The sequence below is a fragment of the Salmo salar genome, chromosome 14 (assembly GCF_965601325.2).
Source record: "Salmo salar chromosome 14, fSalSal1, whole genome shotgun sequence".
NCBI classification, from domain to species: domain Eukaryota; kingdom Metazoa; phylum Chordata; class Actinopteri; order Salmoniformes; family Salmonidae; genus Salmo; species Salmo salar.
In genome coordinates, this window is record NC_138304.1 from 67,188,060 (window position 1) to 67,212,899 (window position 24,840).

Sequence of the window (24,840 nt, forward strand, 5' to 3'; positions counted from 1 at the left end):
AGGGTAAATGAACAGGAGAGAATCTTTCTTCTGCAAAACAGAGAAGAGAATGCTATGTTGAGGGAGCCTTTTTTCTAACAGAACCAAAAGAGCATTGGAAAGTAATAAGAGCAGGTCAACAAAAACTCAACCACACAGCCTAGTTCTGAACAAGCAGCAAATACATTGATATTCGAGACACAATCAATGTGAGGAGTGTGGATGGGTGAGCAGTAGTACTTCAACTGGTCTACTGTGGCTGTCACAGTAATTAAACAGATCAGGAGATCAAAAACTCAGAGGGAAGTGGGGGGAGTTGTATAAAAAGGTATTTTAATGACCTGCTTTGCAGAAGAAAAAAATACACATACCTAACTGTTTCAAGGGTGGGGCGGCGGGGTGAAACAAAACTGACAAAGGAGGGGGGAAAAACAAGGTAGAGAATTTTTATTATAATCTATGGTACAATTGTTCTCGTTGAAAGAAGAACCTGAACCCCCCCCCCCCCCATGTGGGAAAATATAATGAAGATTACGGCCCTACCGAATACCACCCCAACCAAAAGCGTGGTAGAAATATACACAGGTAACATCAATATAAAAATCTGCCTTCTCCTGGCTAGCCAATTCCTCCAACATGTTTATCATGGCATGTCACACTGCGTACACACACTACTGCCCGTGGTTGTGTATGTCTGTTATATGTCATATTGTGCTTGTAAATGCAAACATGTTTTTTGTTGTTGTTATGTTCTCAGTCAAAAGAGGTGTGTGTTCGAAACGAACAAGGGTGTCTAATCAAACCTACATTTGGGTGGAATTCTGAAGGGTGGGGGGGACAACTGAAAAGGGGTGGAGCAGAGTGACACTACAATAACGGACGGTAGATAGCAGTTGGATGGAGAAAGAAGCGGGGGGGGGGGTTTAACATGAGTGTGTACACTGTCTCCATAACTATGTGCTAATATGTTAAGGGATGAGAACAAATAAGAGGCAGAAGGAACAATAGATACAGAAAGGGATAAAGAAGAGGGGTGGGGCAGGGGGATGCATTTGAAATGTTTTCAGATCTTCTACTTCACTTCCTGTTTTTGGGGGAGGGCCAGTTTCCACGGCGCTCACCGCGTTGGCCCCCTCCGTTTCCAGCTCCGCCTCCTCCCCCACTGGGCGGGCCCCGCGTGCCTCTTCCTCCCCCTCCTCCCTCTCTTCCTCCAGCGTTGACCCTCCTGTTCTGTCGCTCCATACCGGGACGCTGGCTAGAGAAGCTTCTCTTGTTTGCCGCCTGCTCCTTCGCAGTCATCTCTCGCTCTCCGACCCCTCCTCCTCCCCCACCTCCACTTCCTCTTCCGGGTGGGTGATGATGGTGATGGGAGGAATAGGACTTCCCTCCTCCTCCCTCCCTCTCCCGGAACTCGGTGAAGTCACTGCTCTCGGAGGCGGTCTCCCACTCCTCATTGGCCTGGTCTGAGTTCTGGTTGGAGAAGTCAGGGGATTTGGCGCCTCCTGCTGGGTTGTGGTGATGCTGAGAGTGGGCAGGGCCAGAGCTGCCCTGGTTGTAGTGATGGTGGTGACTGTTTGCGTTAGCGCTTCCAAGATGGGCGCCGGTACTGCTGTTGTTGTTGGTAGTTGTGGTAGCAATGTGGTTAGCGTTGGGGGCAGTGCCGGTCGAGGGCACCGCTTTCTGAGCGACGTCGGTGACATCCTGAATGTAATTCTGGCAGGGCGAGGAGGGTTGTCCTCCTCCGTTGATGCGAGCGGCGTTCTCTCGCTCCTTCAGCCTGCGGAAGCGTGGTGGCTTGTCCTGTTGGTGCTGGGAGCGCCCGTGGCGACGGCGTCTTGGGGGGCGCTCAAAGCCATCCCGGGGGACGGAAGGGAAGCCACACCTGTCCGGGCCGGAGAGAGGAAGGGGCCCGCTGGAGTTGGTAGTGGGATTAGCCGTGGACTGCTGGGTCCCAACTCCTCCATTCTCCATGGAGCCCTGTGGGGCTGGAGAAGGTGCAGCAAGGATAGATTGTGGAGGGGTTGCTCCTCCCTGATTCTGAGCTTGGCTTCCGTCCACTGACTTCTCCTCCCCACTGGTTCCACGACCCGTGTCTTTGGGTGCAGACGACTGCATTGGGCCCTGCTGCTTGCGAACCGAGGCTGAGGACTTGGAGGCCCAGCCTTGAGGGTCGGCCCTGGATCCTGACCTGTGACCTCCAGCCATTCCTCCTCCGCCACTTCTATAGATGCTGCCACCTCCTCCTCCCCCGCCGCCACCCCCCCTACCCCTCCTAGAGGGCACCCCTCTGGGGGTGAACACCCGGGCCTGGGAGCCTCTGGATGGGGCGGAGCTGCCACTGGTAAAGTTATCTGTGCCGCTGCCATTCTTGGTGCTGGATTTGCGGTCTTCCTTGTCCGACTGGGCCAGGTCGCTGGCGGCACTCTCACTGCCCGTCTCCGACCCCCTCTGCCTCCTCCTCTTGGGGACCTCCTCGTATTCTGAACCCTCGCTGCGGGTCTCGCTGTGGTTACGGGCGCGCCCCGGGTTGGCTTGCGACCCTCCTCGGTTGCGCCTTGCCCCCGATGCCTCATCATTGAATTCTTGGTGGTAGCCTCCGCCAGCTCGGTAGTCTCGGCTGCTCCTGCTGCCTGCTGCCCTGCCACGGCTAACGTTGCCAACACCGGCCGTGCCCGTGTAAGTGCCCCGGTAACCCCGGCCACGCCCGTAGAACTCGCCACCTCGTCCTCGGCTGGCTCTGCTGCCACGGGCCGAGCCGCCGTGGTATGATGCGCCCCCGCCCCTCTCCAACGAGCGCTCTCTGTCCCGCCTATTGGATGGGGGGCCGGAGTACCCTGATGAGGGGGTGGGGTTGACACCGTCTTTGGGACCCTTGCCCACTCCTCCTCGTTCGTTCGCCGCTCGGTCCTTCCATCCGTTTCTGGGTTTGGGACCGGTCTGAGCCGGCTCTTCTTTACCAGACACTGCAGAGGAGCTCTGTGGGCCAGAGGATGTTTCCTGCTTGACTGATAAATTGCCTCCATCTTTGTCTTTTCCAGAGCCTCCTCCGCTGGTCTTTTCTCCTCCCTCGCCCTCCCCACCCTCTCTTTTCATCTCCTTCAGCACAGGCCTCTTGATAGGCCCTGCCCTCTTGTTGGTGTTGCTGCCACCCGATTGGCCACCGGAAGGTTTGTTGTGGTCAGACGCTGTTGGGTGATTGGATGAATCCTCCCCTCCGCGGTTGTTTCCGCCCACTCCTCTCCTGTTGTGTGAGGGGCCTCCTGCGTTGCTGCTGCCGGGCCGTGGCCCCCACTGGGTCTCAGTCTTGTGTTCCCTCCCCCCTCGCTCCCGCTGGTTGGGCTTGGGATCACGGTGGTGGTGCTGCTCCTGGCCCTGCCTTTGCTGCTGTTGGGGCTGCTGCTGGGACTGCTGAGACGTCACAGAGGACTGAGAGTGGCTGTGGCCCATCTTATCCTGCTTCATCTCTCTGCTGCTTCCTGCATCATGTCTCTGCCCGGTTCCTGTGTCAGCCTTGCGCTGAGGTGGGAGGAGATGCAGGACCGCCTTGCCGCTGCCGTCCTCCCTGGCTGAGGATGACGAGGAGGAGGATGAGCAGGAGGAGAGGGATGGCTGTTGGAGTGGGGTCGAGGGGTCACACTTCTTGGGGGCTTCGACTCCTCTCTCACCGCGGCCATTCTCGGGCTTGTGGGGGTGGAGGGGAAAGTGGGAGGGGCCTTGGTGTTGTTGATGACCATGGTGTTGTTGCTGTTGAGGGTGGTGGAGGTTGTTATTCTCCAGGGGGAAGAGGTCAGTGCGCCCATTGCGGTCGTAGTGGGGGTGGGAGACCCCCCAGATCTGTCCCTGTTGCTGGCCACCCTTGTGGCCCTGGCCCTCATCCTGGTGGCTGAAGCCTCCACCACTCCCCCTCTGCTGCTGCTGGTGTAGGGCCATGCGGGAGCCCTGGTCGGGAAAGTTGCTGTAGTTGCCCCGGCCACCCATGTAGGACTGGTGGTGGTGGGGGTGGTGGCTGCCTCCTCCCTGGCCCCCCACCAGAGTGCCCACAGGGGGTGGGGTCTGGTTGGAGGAGCCCGAAACAGAGTTGGGCTGCTGGATGGGGCCTGGCCCTCCCTCTCGCATACCACGGACTGGAGGGGTGTCACTCCTAAAATAAAAACCAGTGATTTAATAAAAACATTTATTCCATAAACCGTATACTGTACTTATAAAACTGACTGAATTCATATATTAATCTCATTTCATTTCAACTAATACCCATTTTCCTTTTCAAACAGTATTGTATGATTTGATCATTAAACGAATACTTCGGGATTGGCCCTTTATCTATTTCCAGAGTCAGATGAACTCATGGGTACCACTTTTATGTCTCTGTGTCCAGTATTAAGGAAATTAGAGGTAGTTTCACGAGCCAAAGCTAACTAGCATCTTCCTTCGAACTGCATGCAGAGATAAAAATGGTATCCACGAATTCATCAGACTCTAGGGATGTAGATAAAAGGCCTCATTGCCAAAAGTATCCCTTTAAATGATCGTGTGTGTGACATCTGACACCCCCCCTCCGTCTTACCTAGGCCCTTTGCCACTGACATCATCCTCTTCCGGTGCCTGCTTCTGTCTCAGAGGGGAGCTCAGTCCCCTGCCTTCGCTGCCCCCAGGGAACACCTCAGGCCCCCAGGCCAGTTTGGGATCCATGGGAGGTGTCCCACGGTTCGGGTGTCCCGGGTGCTGCTGCCTGTCGAAGGTGTCCGAACCAGAGCCCCCAGAATCGGAGCGCTCTCGCCCCATCATCCCTGCAACAGAAACGGGTGTCACATTAGAAAAAAAGTCATACTCAATTATAAAAAATTACAGCTGGCAACCTGGTGCCATTTCCTATAGCATATAAACGTTATTGCATTATCATAATCTCAAAATTCTAAATTTGAATCTGGTTTGCACAAATCTGCCATTGACCTGCAAATTCAGATTCTGCCCTATGGCAAGATACTAACTCCTTGATTGAATATTTCATATATCAAACCACACTACCATGAGTACCCACCTGCATGTTGCATGTTGGGCGGGTAGTAGTCCATGGGCCCTGGAGGTCGACCCTGCATGCCCCCCTGCATCATCCGGGGGTCCATGTAGGGCATCATCATCCAGCGCGGGTCAAAGTTCATGGGCAGCGGCTGGGGGCCGCGGCCCAAGGAGCCCTGTGGAGGGTACTGAAGGGACCCTGGCTGCTGCTGCTTGGGACCCTGGGTCTGTGTGGTGGCCCCCGGTGAAGGGCCCTGCTGCTGGGGGGCCTGCTGAGGCTGCTGGGGTGGGAGCAGCTGCTGGCTCTGTTGGGCTGCTTGACTGTGCTGCTGCTGCCACTGCTGCTGCTGCTTCATCAGCTGCTCCTGAAGACACCAAATGGGAGAGATGTTATAATATGCAGTGCATTCGTAAAGTGTTCAGACCCCTTCCCTTTTGACATTTTCTTACGTTACAGCCTTACTCTAAAATTGATTAAACTATAACTTTTTTCCTCATCAATCTACACACAATACACCATAATGACAAAGCAAAAACAGGTTTAGGTTTGGTTTTTAAGAAATATATAAAAAATTAAAAAAAATACCATATTTACATAAAAGTATTTATACCATTCGCTATGAGACTCGAAATTGAGCTCTGGTGCATCCTGTTTCCATTGATCATCCTTGAGATATCTCTACAATTCATTGGTGTCCACCTGTGGTAAATTCAATTGGTTGGACATGATTTGGAAAGGCACACACCTGTCTATATAAGATCCCACAGTTGACAGTGCATGTCAGAGCCAAAACCAAGCCGAATGAATTGTCTGTAGAACTCAGAGACAGGATTATGCCAAGGCACAGATCTAGTGAAGGGTACCAAAAAACGTCTGCGGGATTCAAGTTCCCCAAGAACACAGTGGCATCCATCACTCATGAATGGAAGAAGTTTGGAACCACCAAGACTCTTCCTAGAGCTGGCCGCCCGGCCAAACTGAGAAATCTGGGGAGAAGGGCCTTGGTCAGGGAGGTGACCAAGAACCCGATGGTCACTCTGACAGAGCTCCAGAGTTCCTCTGTGGAGATGGGAGAACCTTCCAGAAGAACAGCCATCTCTGCAGCACTCCACCAATCAGGCCTTTATGGTAGAGTGGCCAGACGGAAACCCCGCGGTAGAAGGCACATGACACCCCGCATGGAGTTAACCAAAAGGCACCTAACGGACTCAGACCATGAGAAACAAGATTCTCTTGTCAGATGAAACCAAGATTGAACTCTTTGGCCTGAATGCCAAGCGTCACGTCTGGAGAAAACCAGGCACCATTTATCATCTGACCAATACCATTCCTACAGTGAAGCATGGTGGTGGCAGCATCATGCTGTGGGGATGTTTTTCAGCAGCAGGGACTGGGAGATTAGTCAGGATCGAGGGAAAGAGGAACGGAGCAAAGTACAGAGAGATCCTTGATGAAAACCTGCTCTAGAGCGCTCAGACTGGGGTGAAGGTTCACCTTCCAACAGGACAACGACCCTAAGGACATAGCCAAGACTACGCAGGAGTGACTTCGGGACAAGTCTCAATGTCCTTGAGTGGCCCAGCCAGAGCCCGGATTTGAACCCGATCGAACATCTCTGGAGAGAACTGAAAATAGCTGTGCAGTGACGCTCCCCATCTAACCTAACAGAGCTTGAGAGGATCTGCAGAGAAGAATGGGAGAAACTCCCCAAATACAGGTTCATCAAGCTTGTAGCATCATACCCAAGAAGACTCGTTGCCAAAGGTGCTTCAACAAAGTACTGAGTAAAGGGTAAGAATACTTACTTGCAAACATTTCTAAAAAACAGTTTTTGCTTTGTCATTATGGGGTATTGTGTGTAGATTGATGAGGGGAAAAAACAATTTAATCCATTTTGGAATAAGGCTGTAACGTAACAAAATGTGGAGAAAGTGAAGGGGTCTGACTGAATTCTTTCCAAATGCACTGTATGCCATTTAGCAGACGCTTTATCCAAAGCTACTTAATCATGTGTGTAGGGCTGGGCGATAAAGCATTAATTAGATTTATTTGAATGTATGTTTTAGGGCAAAATTCCAAATGCCAGAATCACATTATTTCATTTTTATCAGCGTTTATGTCCGCTTGATCTCATGTCTTTGTGGTTTCGTCTCCTTGGCTCGTTCTGTGCTGTGTGCACCTTCCCACTAAAATCACACACACACACACACACACACACACACACACACACCTTCCTCTCTGACAAGCAGTTTAAACTCGCTATTTGTATTTGAGGTTTAGTCCAACAGAAAATCGGTCATATGTACACCAAAACACATTGAGACATTTTACTGTAACAGAGGATACCCCTTTTATTGGCTCAACTAACAAAATTGACAGAGAGCAAAAACTACTCATAGAATATTGATTCTGGAAAATGAATGCTCATTTTGTTGCGCGCAGCCTTGCGGTACCGCTAGCTGGCAGCATTTTAGCCAGACGTGCTAGCTGTGTAGTCTGTCATAAATGTGCAATGAGCATAAAAATACAGATTTATGTAAGGAATTGACAACTCATTCTAAGAAATAATAGCCAGGTAGGCCACTTAATTAACATCTAAACAACATGGACAGTTCAAACAGTTGGAGACGGACAGGAGGGTTCATAACTGTTCTACCTTGTTAGCTAGCAAATAGATCCAAGTTGGCTAGACTTGAAATACAAAAGATTAGCAGGCTTTTTCTGCTAGCACATGGGCTGGTGCTTGAGAGATTGTTTTGGAATCCTGTGTTCATTTTCTGTAATAAATTCCACAATTATTTTGTCATTATTAGATGTGCATGGTTTTGGTAAAATTTGTAACAAAAAAGGGGATTTTCATAGATAAGACATGGAAGCCAGATCAGTGATTATTGAAAAAAAAAAAAAAAAGCAGGTTGAACTATTTTATAAAATAACTGCATTATTAGTTGGTCTTACGGTTGTGAAAGGCTTATAACTTAGCCTAGGTATAATTTTACAATCCCTGAATTCATTAGAATGCTGACTGTTTGAAATGTAGTGTATTGACTTAATTGTGCAACAAAGCTTATTTAGAGAATGAATATCCATCCATCCATCTCTCTCTATCTTGTGTTTTTTTTCAAGACAAACACCTTCCAAGTATTGAGTTGCACCCCATTTTGCCCACAGAACAGCCACAATTTGTTGGGGCATGGACTCTACAAGGTGTCAAAAGCAGTCCACTGGGATGCTGGCCCATGTTAACTCCAATGCTTGCCACAGTTGAGTCAAGTTGGCTGGATGTCCTTTGGGTGGTGGACCATTCTTGATACACACAGGAAACTGTTGAGCGTGAACAACCCAGCAGCATTGCAGTTCTTGACACAGTCAAACTGGTGCGCCTGGCACCTACTACCATACCCCGTACAAAAGGTACTTAAATCTTTTGTCTAGCCAGTTCAGCCTCAATGGCACACATACACAATCCATGATTTTAAAAAATGGTGCCGACAGAGAGGGCTGCCTTGCTTCTAGCTCTTAGGAAACTTGGCAAACACGGCGAGTTGAGTTGATGCCAAAGAGCTCCATTTTGGTCTCATCTGACAACAACACTTTCACCCAGTTGTCCTCTGAATCATTCAGATGTTCATTGGCAAACTTCAGACGGGCATGTATATGTGCTTTCTTGAGCAGGGGGACCTTGCGGGAGCGGCAGGATTTCAGTCCTTCACGGCGTAGTGTGTTACCAATTGTTTTCTTGGTGACTATGGTCCCAGCTGCCTTGAGATCATTGACAAGATCCTCCCGTGTAGTTCTGGGCTGATTCCTCACCGTTCTCATGATCATTGCAACTCCACGAGGTGAGATCTTGCATGGAACCCCAGGCCGAGGGAGATTGACAGTTCTTTTGTGTTTCTTCCATTTGCGAATAATCGCACCAACTGTTGTCACCTTCTCACCAAGCTGCTTGGCGATGGTCTTGTAGCCCATTCCAGCCTTGTGTAGGTCTACAATCTTGTCCCTGACATCCTTGGAGAGCTCTTTGGTCTTGGCCATGGTGGAGAGTTTGGAATCTGATTGATTGATTCCTTCTGTGGACAGGTGTCTTTTATACAGGTAACAAGCTGAGATTAGGAGCACTCCCTTTAAGAGTGTGCTCCTAATCTCAGCTCGTTACCTGTATAAAAGATACCTGGGAGCCAGAAATCTTTCTGATTGAGAGGGGGTCAAATACTTATTTCCCGCATTAAAATGCAAATCAATTTATAACATTTTTTACATGCATTTTTCGGATTTTTTGTTGTTGTTGTTATTCTGTCTCTCACTGTTCAAATAAACCTACCATTAAAATTATAGACTGATCATTTCTTTGTCAGTGGGCAAACGTACAAAATCAGCAGGGGATCAAATACTTTTTCCCCTCACTGTATTACTGCACTGTCGGAGCTAGAAACACAAGCATTTTGTTACACCCGCAATAACATCTGCTAAACAAGTGTAATTGACCAATACAATTTGATGTATCAAGGCTTAAAAATCCTTCTTTAACCTCTCTGGGAGCGTCCCACCCCGACAACAGCCAGTGAAATAGCAGAGCGCCAAATTCAAAACAACAAAAATCTCATAATTCAAATTTCTCACACATACAAGTATTATACACCGTTTTAACCTGATATGGATAGGGGGCAGTATTTTCACGGCCGGATGAAAAAAACGTACCCGATTTAAACTGGTTACTACCCTAGCCCAGAAAAGAGAATATGCATATTATTTGGATAGAAAACACTCTGAAGTTTCTAAAACTGTTTGAATGGTGTCTGTGAGTTTAACAGAACTCATATGGCAGGCAAAAACCTGAGAAAAAGTCAACCAGGAAGTGTAGGATCTGAGAAATGTAGTTCTTTCTATTCCCTTTCGAAACTACAGTATCTGTGCTGTTACTTTCTAAGGCTTCCATTGGCTGTCTAAAGCCTTCAGAAAGTGGATTGAGTCTTCTCCTGTCTCTGGGCAGAGTATAGGAGCTCAGTTACTGAGTGGTCTGCCTGAGGACAAAGAGATTGGATATATGCGTTCCCGCGAGCACGCAGTTTTTTCTTTTCCTCCTTGAATGAATACACTATTGTCCAGTTGGAATATTATCGCAATTTTACGTTAAAAATACCATAAAAATTGACTTTAAACAGCGTTTGACATGCTTCTAAGTACGGTAATGGAACATTTTGACTTTTTGTGTCTCAAATTGAGCTCGCGTGTTACCCTTTGGATAGTGACCTGAACGCACGAACAAAACGGAGGTATTTGGACATAACTATGGATTATTTCGAACAAAAACAACATTTGTTGTGGAAGTAGCAGTCCTGGGAGTGCATTCTGACAAAGATCAGCAAAGGTAATACAATACTTCTAATACTAATTCTGAGTTTAGGTTGCCCCGTGATGGCGAGCTATGTACTCAGAATATTGCAAAATGTGCTTTCGCCGAAAAGCTATTTTAAAATCTAACACAGCAATTGCATAAAGGAGTTCTGTATCTATAATTCTTAAAATAATTGTTATGTATTTTGTCAACGTTTATCGTGAGTAATTTAGTAAATTCACAGGAAGTTTGCGGTGGGTATGCTAGTTCTGAACATCACATGCTAATGTAAAAAGCTGGTTTTTGATATAAATATGAACTTGATTGAACAAAACATGCATGTATTGTATAACATAATGTCCTAGGAGTGTCATCTGATGAAGATCATCAAAGGTTAGTGCGGCATTTAGCTGTGGTGGCCCAGGAGTGTGAAGGTGAACGGAAAGGCTGGAGCAACGAACCGCCCTTGCTGTCTCTGCCTTGCCGGTTCCCCTCTTTCCACTGGGATTCTCTGCCTCTAACCCTTTTACAGAGGCTGAGTCACTGGCCTACTGGTGTTCTTCCATGCCGTCCATGGGAGGGGTGCGTCACTTGAGTGGGTTGAGTCACTGACGTGGTCTTCCTGTCTGGGTTGGCGCCCCCCCCCCCCCCTTGGGTTGTGCCATGGCGGAGATCGTTGTGGGCTATACTCGGCCTTGTCTTAGGACGGTAAGTTGGTGGTTGGAGACATCCCTCTAGTGGTGTGGGGGCTGTGCTTTGGCAAAGTGGGTGGGGTTATATCCTGCCTGTTTGGCCCTGTCCGGGGGTATCATCGGATGGGGCCACAGTGTCTTCTGATCCCTCCTGTCTCAGCCTCCAGTATTTATGCTGCAGTAGTTTATGTGTCGGGGGGCTAGGGTCAGTCTGTTACATCTGGAGTATTTCTCTTGTCTTATCCGGTGTCCTGTGTGTATTTAAATATGCTCTCTCTAATTCTCTCTTTCTCTCTTTCTGTCTTTCTCTCGGAGGACCTGAGCCCTAGGACCATGCCTCAGGACTACCTGGTATGATGACTCCTTGCTGTCCCCAGTCCACCTGGCCGTGCTGCTGCTCCAGTTTCAACTGTTCTGCCTGCGGCTATGGAACCCTGACCTGTTCACCGGACGTGCTTGTTGCACCCTCGACAACTACTATGATTATTATTATTTGACCATGCTGGTCATTTATGAACATTTTAACATTTTAACATTTTGACCATGTTCTGTTATAATATCCACCCTGCACAGCCAGAAGAGGACTGGCCACCCCTCATAGCCTGGTTCCTCTCTAGGTTTCTTCCTAGGTTTTTGGCCTTTCTAGGGAGTTTTTCCTAGGGAGTTTTTCCTAGCCACCGTGCTTCTTTCACATGCTTTGCTTGCTGTTTGGGGTTTTAGGCTGGGTTTCTGTACAGCACTTTGAGAATATCAGCTGATGTACGAAGGGCTATATAAAAATAAATTTGATTTGATTTGATTTGGTTTTGGTTTTTGTGACATATATGCTTGCTTTGAAAATGGCTGTGTGATTATTTTTGGGAGGGTACTCTCCTGACATAATCTAATGTTTTGCTTTCGTTGTAAAGTCTTTTTGAAATCGGACAATGTGGTTAGATAAAGGAGAGTCTTGTCTTTAAAATGGTGTAAAATAGTCGTATGTTTGAGAAAATTGAATTGTGGTATTTTAGTTGTTTTTGTATTTCGCGCCATGCGATCCCATTGGCAGTTGGCTAGGGGTTCACGCCTAGATGTAATAAGTTAATGATGCCACTTGTTAAATCCACTTCAAGACCGGTTAACTTCTTTGGGAAAGGGGGGCAGAATTGAGTAGCTTGGATGAAAAGCGTGCCCAAAGTAAAATGCCTGCTACTCAGGCCCAAAATCTAGAATATGCATATAATTAGTAGATTTGGATAGAAAACACTCTGAAGTTTCTAAAACTGTTTGAATGATGTCTGTGAGTATAACAGAACTCATATGGCAGGCAAAAACCTGAGAAAAAAATCCAACCAGGAAGTGGGAAATCTGAGGTTTGTAGTTTTTCAAGGGATTGCCTCTCTAATATACAGTGTCTGTGGGGTCATATTGCACTTCCTAAGGCTTCCACTAGATGTCAACAGTCTTTAGAATGTTGTTTCAGGCTTCTACTGTGAATGGGGAGAGAATAAGAGCTGATTGTATCAGGTGTCTGGAAAATTGGCATGAGCTCAATCATGCGCGTGGCCATGAGAGCGAGTTGCCTTTCCTTTCAATTCCAAAGACAAAGGAATTGTCCGGTTGGAATATTATCGAAGATTTATGATAAAAACATCCTAAAGATTGATTCTATACATCGTTTGACATGTTTCTACGAACTGTAATGTAACTATTTTGACTTTTCGTCTGGACTAAACTCGCGCGCTTAGTGAATTTGGAATGCTGGACTAAACGCACGAACAAAATGGAGGTATTTGGACATAAAGATGAACTTTATTGAACAAAACAAACATTTATTGTGGAACTGGGATTCCTGGGAGTGCATTCCGATGAAGATCATCAAAGGTAAGTGAATGTTTATAATGCTATTTCTGACTTTTGTTGACTCCACAAGATGGCGGGTATCTGTATGGCTTGTTTTGATGTCTGAGCGCTGTACTCAGATTATTGCAAAGTGTGCTTTCGCCGTAAAGCTTTTTTGAAATCTGATACAGCGGTTGCATTAAGGAGAAGTTGATCTATAATTCTGTACATAACACTTGTATCTTTTATCAAAGTTTATGATGAGTATTTCTGTAAATTGATGTGCTCATTCACTGGAGGTTTTGGAGGCAAAACATTTCTGAACATTACACGCCAGTGTAAAATGGGGTTTTTGGATATAAATATGAACTTTATCGAGCAAAACATACATGTATTGTGTAACATGAAGTCCTATGAGTGCCATCTGATGAAGATCATCAAAGGTTAGCGATTAATTTTAGCTGTATTTCTGTTTTTTTGTGATGCCTCTCCTTGCTTGGAAAATGGATGTGTGGTTTTTCTTGTCTAGGTGCTGTCCTAACATAATCTAATGGTATGCTTTTGCAGTAAAGCCTTTTTGAAATCGGACACTGTGGTTGGATTAACCTCTATGGGCTAGGTGGGACGCTTGCGTAACAGCCACTGCCAGCCTGTGGCGCGATTTTCAATTTTTAACCTGTTAGGGCTAGGGGGCAGTATTGACACGGCTGGATAAAAAACATACCCGATTTAATCTGGTTACCACTCCTACCCAGTAACTAGAATATGCATATACTTATTACATATGGATAGAAAACACCCTAAATTTTCTAAAACTGTTTGAATGGTGTCTGTGAGTATAACAGAACTCAAATGGCAGGTCAAAACCTGAGAGATTCCTTTACAGGAAGTGGCCTGTCTGACCATTTGTTGAACTTCTTTTCCATCTCTATCATTTACTAAGGATCTCTGCTCTAACGTGACACTTCCCACGTCGTCCATAGGCGCTCAGAGCCCGGGAAAAAACAGAATGTCGTCATTCCAGCCCCAGGCTGAAACACATTATCGCCTTTCTCAAATGGCCGATCAAGGGACACTGGGCTTATGCGCGTGACCCCGACCGCCCCCGCCTTTGGGATTTTTTCCTCTGTTTGCCGAAAAGGAGATTCCCTGTCGGAATATTATCGCTTTTCTATGAGAAAAATGTCGTAAAAATTGATTTTAAACAGCGGTTGACATGCTTCGAAGTACGGTAATGGAATATTTTGAATTTTATTGTCACGAATTGCGCCATGCGCGCGACACTTCTTTACTATTTCGGATAGTGTCTGGAACGCACGAACAAAACGCCGCTATTCGGATATAACGATGGATTATTTTGGACCAAACCAACAATTGTTATTGAAGTAGCAGTCCTGGGTGTGCATTCTGACGAAGACAACAAAAGGTAATCAAACTTTTATAAAAGTAAATATGATTATGGTGAGTGCTAAACTTGCCGGGTGTCTAAATAGCGAGCCCGTGATGCCTGGGCTATGTACTTAGAATATTGCAAAATGTGCTTTCACCAAAAAGCTATTTTAAAATCGGACATATCGAGTGCATAGAGGAGGTCTGTATCTATAATTCTTAAAATAATTGTTATGCTTTTTGTGAACGTTTATCGTGAGTAATTTAGTAAAATGTTAGCGAATTTCCCGGAAGTTTGCGGGGGGTATGCTAGTTCTGAACGTCACATGCTAATGTAAAAAGCTGGTTTTTGATATAAATATGAACTTGATTGAACAAAACAGGCATGTATTGTATAACATAATGTCCTAGGGTTGTCATCTGATGAAGATCATCAAAGGTGAGTGCTGCATTTAGCTGTCTTCTGGGTTTTGGTGAAATTATATGCTGGCTTGAAAAATGGGTGTCTGATTATTTCTGGCTTGGTACTCTGCTGACATAATCTAATGTTTTGCTTTCGTTGTAAAGCCTTTTTGAAATCGGACAGTGTGGTTAGATTAACGAGAGTCTTGTCTTTAAATGGCTGTAAAATAGTCATATGTTTGAGAAATTGAAGTAATAGGATTTTTAAGGTTTTGAAAATCGCGCCACAGGCTGGCAGTGGCTGTTACGTAGGTGGGACGCACCTAGCCCATATAGGTTAACGAGAAGTCTATCTTTAAGGGATTCTATATTATCATTTAAACAATATTAAAAAACGGCAGTTGAAAATATTTTTCAACCCACTAAATCAAAATGCTGCACTAAAATCTAGAAATTGTATACCCAAAAACTTGCCATCATCCACAGCACCAAGCCATTATCAATCATGTCAACCAATGCAGCGGTAGAATGTTTTTTGCGATAAGTATGCTGATTGGCTGTGATCAAATCATTATTTTCCATGTACTTGCTTATTTGTTTACTCACAATACCCTCTAATATCTTACTGATTGAAGGGAGTAGACTGATTGGTTAACTATTAGCAGACATAAGGAATTTGTTGTCTTGGGATTGGACACACCTCAGCATGCTTCCATACATTTGGATATTGACCGTTTTCCAGTGACCAATTAAATATATATTTCAGAGGAGCTGCAATTGGGGAGCAGCATAGCGAAGAGAAATATTGTCCATAAGATCATTACCCATAGATTTACCATTGGGTAATGACTTCAATAGGTTATTAGACTGACCTGTTGCTGTCTCTGGAAGCGGGGAGGCAGGGACTTCTGGTACTTGGAGTAGCCCTGTCCGGGGGGTCCGCTGGCTTGGCGACTTGCCCCTCCTCCCATGCTTTCTACCTTCACTGGGTCTACCACTCCCCCACCACCTCCTCCTCCTCCTCCTCCGCTGCGGACGTGAGCACTACCTTGGATCTCCTCCTTCCCTTCCCCAGGCACCAGGACCTCCAGAGGGGGCTGCTGCAGCTGGGCAGTGGGGGGCTGGGGACACACCTGGGCATCTGGATGGAGGAAGGGGAGAGAATATAGGAATGATATGCCACTGGTTGTTGGAAGAGGTAAGCAGATGTGAATAATACCAAGTCATGTGCTATACAATTAAGGAAGGTCAGTAAAGGTACTATTGTGAACTTAAGACGTGATAAAACAACAACTTCAAAGATGAACAACCGCTTGGCGAAACACATACAAGCCTTTTGTCGACTGGCCCAAACATACCTTTTTAGAGATACCCACATCAAACGGCTAACCAAGTTAAACTACGTAGACAACACCAGAATGCTGGGTCAAAACTAGGGCTGTTACAGTGACCGTATTACCACCACACTGGCAGTCACAAGTCATGACCACAGTCAAATTCCATGTGACCATTTAGTCATAGTAAATAGCATTCTCAAAAACTGCTCTCTGATGCCGCTATAGGCTAGGCCTACTATATTTATTTCTCAACTATCCTAATATTAAGCACACTGCTTCGCTTTACAACCAGAGTAGCCTACCTGGCCTGGCATGAAAATGAACTGCGGAAAAAGCGTCCTCCATTTGCTATTTAAGTGCATACGGATGACATGCATTTTTCCCCCCTGCCCGTGACCGACAGGTGTATGATAATGGCCCATTCTAAATCAAAACAAATTTCACACATACAGTACCAGTCAAAAGTTTGGACACTCATTCCAGTTTTTTTCTATATTTTACTATTTTCTACATTGTAGAATAATAGTTAAGACATCAAAGCTATGAAATAACACATATGGAATCATGTACTAACCAAAGAAAGTGTTAAACAAATCTAAATATAATTTAAATTTTTTCATAATCGGTAAAATCGGCCTTTTTGGACGCCGATTATGTCCGATTACATTGCAATCCACGAGGAGACTGCGTGGCAGCCTGACCACCTGTTACGCGAGTACAACATCAAAAGGACCTTGTGGCTGCAAGGAGCCAAGGTAAGTTGCTAGCTAGCATTAAACGTATCTTATAAAAAACTATCAATCTTCACATAATCACTAGTTAACTACACATGGTTGATGATATTACTAAGTTAACTAGCTTGTCCTACATTGCATATAATCAATGCGGTGCCTGTTAATTTATCATCGAATCACAGCCTACTTCAACTTAGCCAAACGGGTGACTTAACAAATGCGCCTTCGCGAAAAAAGCACAATCGTTCCACAAATGTACCTAACCATAAACATCAATGCCTTTCTTAAAATCAACACACAGAAGTATATTTCCTTAAACCTGCATATTTAGTTAAAATAAATTCACTTCACTTCTCTTGCGTTCAGTGCAAGCAGGGTCAGGGTATATGCAGCAGTTTGGGTCGCCTGGCTTGTTGCGAACTGTGTGAAGACCATTTCCTCCCAACAAAGACCGTAATAAATTTGCCCGAATTTTACATAATTTTGACATAACTTTGAAGGTTGTGCAATGTGACAGCAATATTTAGACTTAGGGATGCCACCCGTTCGATAAAATACGTTAACTAGCTTGTCCTACGGTTATGTAGTTCACTGAAAGAATAAACTTTTTGTTTTCGAAATGATGGTTTCCGGATTTGACCATAATAACGACCAAAGACTCGAATTTCTGTGTGTTTATTATATTATAATTAAGTCTATGATTTGATATTTTATAGAACAATCTGTCTGAGTGGTGGTAGGCAGCAGCAGGTTCGTAAGCATTGATTCAAACAGCACTTTACTGCGTTTGCCAGCAGCTCTCAGCAATGCTTGAGGCCCAGCGCTGTTTATGACTTCAAGCCTATCAACTCCCGAGATTAGGCTGGCAATACTAAAGTGCCTATAAGAATATCTAATAGTCAAAGGTATATGAAATACAAATGGTATAGAGAGAAATAGTCCTATAATAACTACAACCTAAAACTTCTTAACTGGGAATATTGAAGACTCATGTTAAAAGGAACCACCAGCATTCATGTTCTCATGTTCTGAGCAAGGAACTTAAATGTTAGCTTTTTAACATGGCACATATTGCACTTTTACTTTCTCCTCCAAAACTGTGTTTTTGCATTATTTAAACCAAACTGAACTTGTTCCTTATTTATTTGAGACTAAATTGATTTGATTTATGTATTATATTAAAATAAAAGTGTTCATTCAGTATTGTTGTAATTGTTATTATTGTAAAAAAAATCGGCATCAGCTTTTTTCAGTACTCCAATAATCGGTATCTGTATTGAAACATCATAAATCCGTCGACCTCTAGTGTGTGCAGCCTGCGCAAGCAACAGAGCAGAGCTCATGGCGTTGAAGGGACTTTTTTCAAATCATCATTAGAGTTGCATCATGCAGCCATAAAATGTATAAAAAAATCTAAACATAATAAATAACACAATTAATCATTTAGGAGGACCTGTTTCATTTAGGAGGACCTGTTTCATTTAAATATATCTTCTATTTTATTCAGCTATGTTCAATTGTATTCTTCCTACTGTAATATAATGCCACGGGAATTATAAGCAAATCTTGTCTGCAAACTACTGTAGCCCACAGCCATATGGCAGAGCCAGATCAGGGCCTAACATAAGAACGACTCATAATATGTTCTTCTGAAGTAGGCTATATTTTCTTAATATCATGTTTCTTTAGGCATGCCCAAAATAAATAACAGATTTATTGTGATGTGTAGGCTTTATTAAATGGATTTATTAAGACTTTAAAATGTAGATGTTCCAAAGCGCCGCATCACTGGCTTGTAGGCTGTGCATGGAAGCCAGGAGATGCTAAACATTTTTATGTTAATTCATGGTAAATTACCTTGCAACCTGCAGTTATTTGTATGACAATCACCTGCTGACAATTTTATGACCGTCATAGCTCTTGTCAAAACTCACCAGCATTGGAGTCATAGCTGCTATTGCTATTGGCCCTCTGTCTGTCGGTGGGACTGGGCCCTGGCACTAGGTCTCTGGTAACAGCCTGGGCAGCCAGGGGGGGCTCCTCAAGGTCCACGCAGGGGGACGGGGGCTGGCTGATGTTGGGGGAGGAGGCTGAGGCCGACAGGGAAGGGCTGGGGCTTCCGGCCGTGGTGGAGTTGCCGTCCAGACTGGGGGGCTTGGAGCCTCCGCTGCTCCCACCACCACCTTGCTGGGCCTTCTCATCCAGCCTCTTCAGCTTCTCAGCGCAGGCCGCACGCCGCTCTTCCTCCATCCTTCGCTCCTCCTCCTCGCGGCGCCGGCGGGCGCGTTCAACAGCGGCCGAGATCTCCGAGGAGGACTGCTTCCTGCGCTGGCGCCATGTCTCCTCTTCATCTTCGCCGGGGGGCGGGGCCAGCAGGCCAGTCGTCTGAGGTGGAGGGGTGGGGCCTCCGGGGACGGGGGAAGTAGCCTGCTGCTGTTGGAGCTGTGAGGAGGGGGCGGCCTTCCCGGGGGCCAGGGAGGCAGAGACAGTTTCAGGGGCTACCACCGGGCTGGACTGATTAGGGGAGTTGCGGTCCTGGGTAAGGAGAGATTGAATGAGGACACACATGACAACAAACTCTGCTGCAATATGAGAAAAAAAAACTTTCCTAGGATGGTATGAATAACTCAAATAACTGATCTGCAAAAAAGTGTGTGAAAATGCTGTCCGGCTACACACGGTGCACAAAACATTAAAAACATCACCTAATATTGCGTTGTACCCCCTTTTACCCTCAGAACACTCAATTAGTCTGGGCATGGACTCTACAAGGTGTTGAAAGCGTTCCACAGGGATGCTCGCCCATGTTGACTCCAATGATTCAAACAGTTGTGTCAAGTTGTCTGGATGTCCTTTGGGTGGTGGACTATTCTTGATACACACACAGCAGCGTTTCAGCTCTTGACACAAAATCGGTGCACCTGGCATCTACTACCATACCCTGTTCAAAGGCACTTAAATCTTTTGTCTTGCCCATTTACTCTCTGAATGGCGCACACACACAATCCATGTCTCATACACGATGGTCTCAAGGCTTAAAAATCCTTTAATTAACAAGTCTCCTCTCCATCTACAGCGCATTCAGAAAGTATTCAGACCCCTTGACTTTGTCCACATTTTGTTACATTACAGCCTTATTCTAAAATAGATTAAATAAATTGTTGTCCTCAATCTACATACAATAACCCACAATGACAAAGCGAAAACAGGATTTTAGAATTTTTTGCTGACGTATTGAAGATAAAAAAAAAACAGATACAGATATTTACATTAGTATTCCCTTTGCTATGAGACTCGAAATTGAGCTCAGGTGCATCCTGTTTCCGTTGATCATCCTTGAGAGGCTTCTACAACTTGATTGGAGTCCACATGTGGTAAATTCTATTGGCTGGACATCATTTGGAAAGGCACACACCTGTCTATATAAAAAAGGTCCCACATTTGACGGTGCATGTCAGAGCAAAAACCAAGCCATGAGGTCGAAGGCATTATACGCAGAGCTCCGAGACATGATTGTGTCGAGGCACAGATCTGGGGAAGGGTACCAAAACAATTCTGCAGCATTGAAGGTCCCCAAGAACACAGTGGCCTCCATCATTCTTAAATGGAAGAAGTTTGGAACCACCAAGACTCTTCCTACAGCTGGCCGCCTGGCCAAACTGAGCAGGGGAAATCTGAGGTTTGTAGTTTTTCAAGGGATTGCCTCTAATATACAGTGTCTGTGGGGTCATATTGCACTTCCTAAGGCTTCCACAGGGAGGTGACCAAGATCCCGATGGTCACTCTGACAGAGCTCCTCTATAGAGTTGGGAGAACCTTCCAGAAGGACAAACATCTCTGCAACACTACACTAATCAGGCCTTTATGGTAGAGTGGCCAGACGGAAACCACTACTCAGTTAAAGGCACATGACAGCCTATTTGGAGTTTGCCAAAAGACACCTAAAGGACTCTCAGACCATGAGAAACAAGATTCTCTGGTCTGAATTAACTAAGACAGAACTCTTTGGCCTGAATGCCAAGCGTCACATCCGGGGAAAACCAGGCACCAACCCTACGGTGAAGCATGGTGGTGGTGGAAGCATCCTGCTGTGGGGATGTTTTTCAGAGGCAGGGACTGGGAGACTAGTCAGGATCAAGGGAAAGATGAACGGAGCAAAGTACAGCGAGATCCTTGATGAAAACCAGCTCCAGAGCGCTCAGGACCTCAGACTGTGTTCACCTTCCAACAAGACAATGACCCTAAGCACACAGCCAAGACAATGCAGGAGTGGCTTCGGGACACGTCTCTGAATGTCCTTGAGTGGTCCAGCCAGAGCCCGGACTTGAAACCAATCGAACATCTCTGGAGAGACCTGAAAATAGCTGTGCAGCGACGCTATCCATCCAACCTGACAGAGCTTGAGAGGATCTGCAGAGAATGGGAGAAACTCCCCAAATACAGGTGTGCCAAGCTTGTAGCGTCATACCCAAGAAGACTCAAGGCTGTAATCTCTGCCAAAGATGTTTCAACAAAATACTTAGTAAGGGTCTGAATAATTATGTAAATGTCATTTCAGTTTTTTTTTTTAAATACATTTGCAAAAATGTTGCATTGTCTTCATGGGGTATTGTGTGTAGATTGATGAGGGGAAAAAACAATTTAATACATTTTAGAATAACGCTGTAACATACCAAAATGTGGAAAAAGTCAGGGGTCTGAATACTTTCTGAACGCACTCACTGATTGAAGTGGATTTAACAAGTGACATCAATAAGGGATCATCGCTTTCACCTGCATTCACCTAGTTGGTCATGGAAAGAGCAGGTGTTCCTAATGTTTTGTACACACACTCTCGCATATATATATATATATATATATATAACACACACACACACACACGAGGCCCTCTCTTTCCCCAGGTAGGCAGATACCTGTCGGTAGTAGGAGTAAGGCCCCTGTCCCTGGTGGAGGAGAGGCCCTGGTGGGGGGGAGGGCTGCTCCCGGGACCCACCCAGTCCAGGCCTACGCCCCTGTAGTGTACAGGCAGCCACAGGTTACAGTTAGCCAGATGCATCTAGTTACCTACTACGCTAAATACGCTAATATCCATGTCCTCAAAGCAATCCTGCTTTTTACTATAAAATGGTCACTGTTCACTTGCACTAGCCCTGAGATGCCTTTGAAAGTCCACTAGACTAGCCCTTGCCGAGGGTCGTACCTGGTAGGTGGCATGGGCACCTTGGCTCCCCCAGCCGCACTTGCCCCCCTCCTCGGCCCATCCTGGCTTGCTGGAGGGGGGTGGGGGGCCGTCGTGGTCGGCATTGGAGGGAGGGGTGCGGCGGGTGTCCCTGTCCACTCCGCTGTCAGAGACTCGGGAGCGCTGGACCACCTGAGGGGGACCTTCCTGAGACCTTTGCATCTCCCTGGGGAAGGAAAGAAGAGACGACACGTTTGTCACGTCAAAAGCAATCCCACATTCAACAACCATTTCAAGAATTCATTACATTCTAGCTCCGTCATTTATTAATTCAGAAACAATTTATGTGAGCGTATGGGTCTTCTTGGCAGAAAGGAGGATTGCTAGCACAGCACAAATAGTTTTAAACGTTTAAACTGTATTTTCCACACCATGTCAATCTGTTATGTTGGGCAGATACTGTGGGACATACCGTGAGCCGTTCTTGCTCTCGCTTCTTTCACTCCTCTCGGGTCTATCGTTCCTCTCCTCATCTTCCTCTCCTTCATCATCGCTGAACTTCAACTTGGCCGAGTAGTCGATCTCCTCGTGTGCCCCTGTTTGACAGACTCAACGGTTCAGAGGGGAAGCACAATGGACATGTGGAACGCATTTGCACCGTTGCCATCCTCGACCATTATACACAGTCACACACGCTATGAGGGAGACTTGAAACAATGCATGCTTCTCATCTCTCCCTCCCCCACTTGGATAAACCTGATGTCTCCCCTCCCCCACACAAAGCACTACTGGACCCATGAGATGAGATGATGCAGTCAAATGTGATACCCGCTGTGTTTCTCCATGTATTAGCAAACTCCCACCATATCAGCATCATACAATTGATATGATAGAGAGTGAATGTCGCTCGGATTCTAAAATAATGAAGGTGGCTTCCTTGTAATACTTTCAGGCTATCCAGTCAATTGTCCCACGTTGTTTAAGGTTCTCATATCAATTTAACAGTGTACAGGTCTCTACTCTTAATGTGATGACTTTTTACACTTGCCACTGCTTTCTGAGCAGTATACTCTACCAATAATTCCAAGTGTTCATGAGTCCTGACGTCTCCTCTCTCTCACCTGCCCAGCCCTCGTCTCCGTCCTGGTGGTCCAGTTCATCTAGCTCCTTCAGGTCATCCTGCTTCAGAATGGAGGGTCGCTTCACCATCTCTCCTCCCCCACCACGGGGACCGCCCTGGGGACGCCCGCGGCCGTCCTGACCCTGCTGGCGAAACCTGGGAGGGGCCTCACCAGGAGGGGGGTACCTGTAGGGCCCCTGGGGGCCGTAGGGAGGCGGGAAGGGCAGGAAGGGAGGGTACATCTGAGAGAGAGAGACACACAGAAAGAGAGAGGGTAGAAGACATTTAGAGACCCTGAGATGCACAAAAGCAGAGATTGACAGTACACTAATGCTAGACTGGTGGGTAACAGGGTGAGAGCCAATCTGTGCACACACCTCTAACAGTGAGATGTTCTAACACAGTTTCTGTGCCACCGTTTGTCTATCCCCTTGAAAATATTCGCCAAATGGATGGAAACATACAGTGCATTCGGAAAGCATTCAGACGCCTTAACAAAATTTTGAAAAAGTCACGTTACAGCCTTCCTCTAAAATGGATGAAATAAAAACATTTCCTCAATCTAGACACAATACCCCACAATGACAAAGCGAAAACAGGTTGTTAGAAATTTGGGCAAATGCATTACAATTAAAAAACAGAAATACTTTATTTACATAAGTATGGAGACCCTTCGCTATGAGACTCAGTTGAGCTCAGGTGCATCCTGTTTCCATTGATCATCTTTGAGATGTTTCTACAACTTGATTGGAGTCCACCTGTGGTAAAATCAATTGATTGGACATGATTTGGAAAGGCACACACCTGTCTATATAGTTGACAGTGCATGTCAGAGCCAAAGCCATGAGGTCAAAGGAATTGAATGTAGAGCGCCGAGACAGGATCATGTCGAGGCACAGATCTGGGGAAAGGTACCAATACATTTCTGCAGCATTGAAGGTCCCCAAGAACACTGTGGCCTCCATTCTTAAATGGAAGTCGTAGTTTGGAGCCGCCAAGACTCTCCCTAGAGCTGTGTTCCCGGCAAAACTGAGCAATAGGGGGTTAAGGGCCTTGGTCAGGGAGGTGACCAAGAACCCAATAGTCACTCTGACAGAGCTCCAGAGTTCCTCTGTGGAGATGGGAGAACCTTCCAGAAGAACAACCATCTCTGCAGCACTCCACCAATCAGGCCTTTATGGTAGATTGGCCAGACGAAAGCCACTCCTCAGTAAGAGGCACATGACAACCAACTTGGAGATTGCCAAAAGGCACCTAAAGGACTCTCAGACCATGAGAAACAAGTCTGATGAAACCAAGATGGATCTCTTTGGCCTGAATGCCAAGCGTCACGTCTGAAGTAAACCAGGCACCATCCTTATGGTGAAGCATGTTGGTGGCAGCATTACGCTGTGAGAATGTTTTTCAGCGGCAGGGACTGGGAGACTAGTCAGGATCGAGGGAAAGATGAAGTGAGCAAAGTACAGAGAGATCACAGATTAAAACCTGCTCCAGAGCGCTCAGGACCTCAGACTGGGGCCAAGGTTCACCTTCCAACAGGACAGCGACCCTAAGCACACAACCAAGACAACAAGTCTCAAAGTCCTTGAGTGACCAAGCCAGAGCACAGACTTGAATCCGATCTAAAATTTCTGGAGAGACCTGAAAGTAGCTGTCCAACCCATCCAACCTGACAGAGTTTGAGAGGATCTGCAGAGAGGAATGGGAGAAACTCCCCAAATACAGGTGTGCCAAGCTTGTAGTGTCATACCCAAGAAGACTCGAGGCTGTAATCAATGACAAAGATGCTTCAATAAAGTACTAAGTGAAGGGTCTGAATACTTATGTAACTG

At 46.1% G+C, this 24,840-nt stretch overlaps 1 protein-coding gene across 3 annotated transcripts in view; it reads right to left on the bottom strand.

Annotated features, from left to right (window-relative positions):
* Positions 1–291: 291 nt before the first annotated feature.
* The window catches only part of LOC106570147 (protein PRRC2A), a 46,394-nt gene continuing 21,845 nt past the window's right edge, over positions 292–24,840 (bottom strand). For 2 of the 3 annotated variants that reach the window (XM_082961099.1, XM_045694624.2), the window contains exons 8-16: positions 23,010–23,250; positions 22,361–22,484; positions 21,910–22,114; positions 21,623–21,721; positions 18,644–19,244; positions 15,511–15,779; positions 5,018–5,360; positions 4,544–4,766; positions 292–4,120 (exon numbers count right to left, since the gene is read on the bottom strand). In XM_082961099.1, the coding sequence (XP_082817225.1) occupies positions 1,057–4,120; positions 4,544–4,766; positions 5,018–5,360; positions 15,511–15,779; positions 18,644–19,244; positions 21,623–21,721; positions 21,910–22,114; positions 22,361–22,484; positions 23,010–23,250 (5,169 nt within the window). In that variant the 3' untranslated portion in view covers positions 292–1,056. The remainder of the gene's footprint in view (positions 4,121–4,543; positions 4,767–5,017; positions 5,361–15,510; positions 15,780–18,643; positions 19,245–21,622; positions 21,722–21,909; positions 22,115–22,360; positions 22,485–23,009; positions 23,251–24,840) is intronic. The other variant, XM_082961100.1, reaches the window with a different exon arrangement.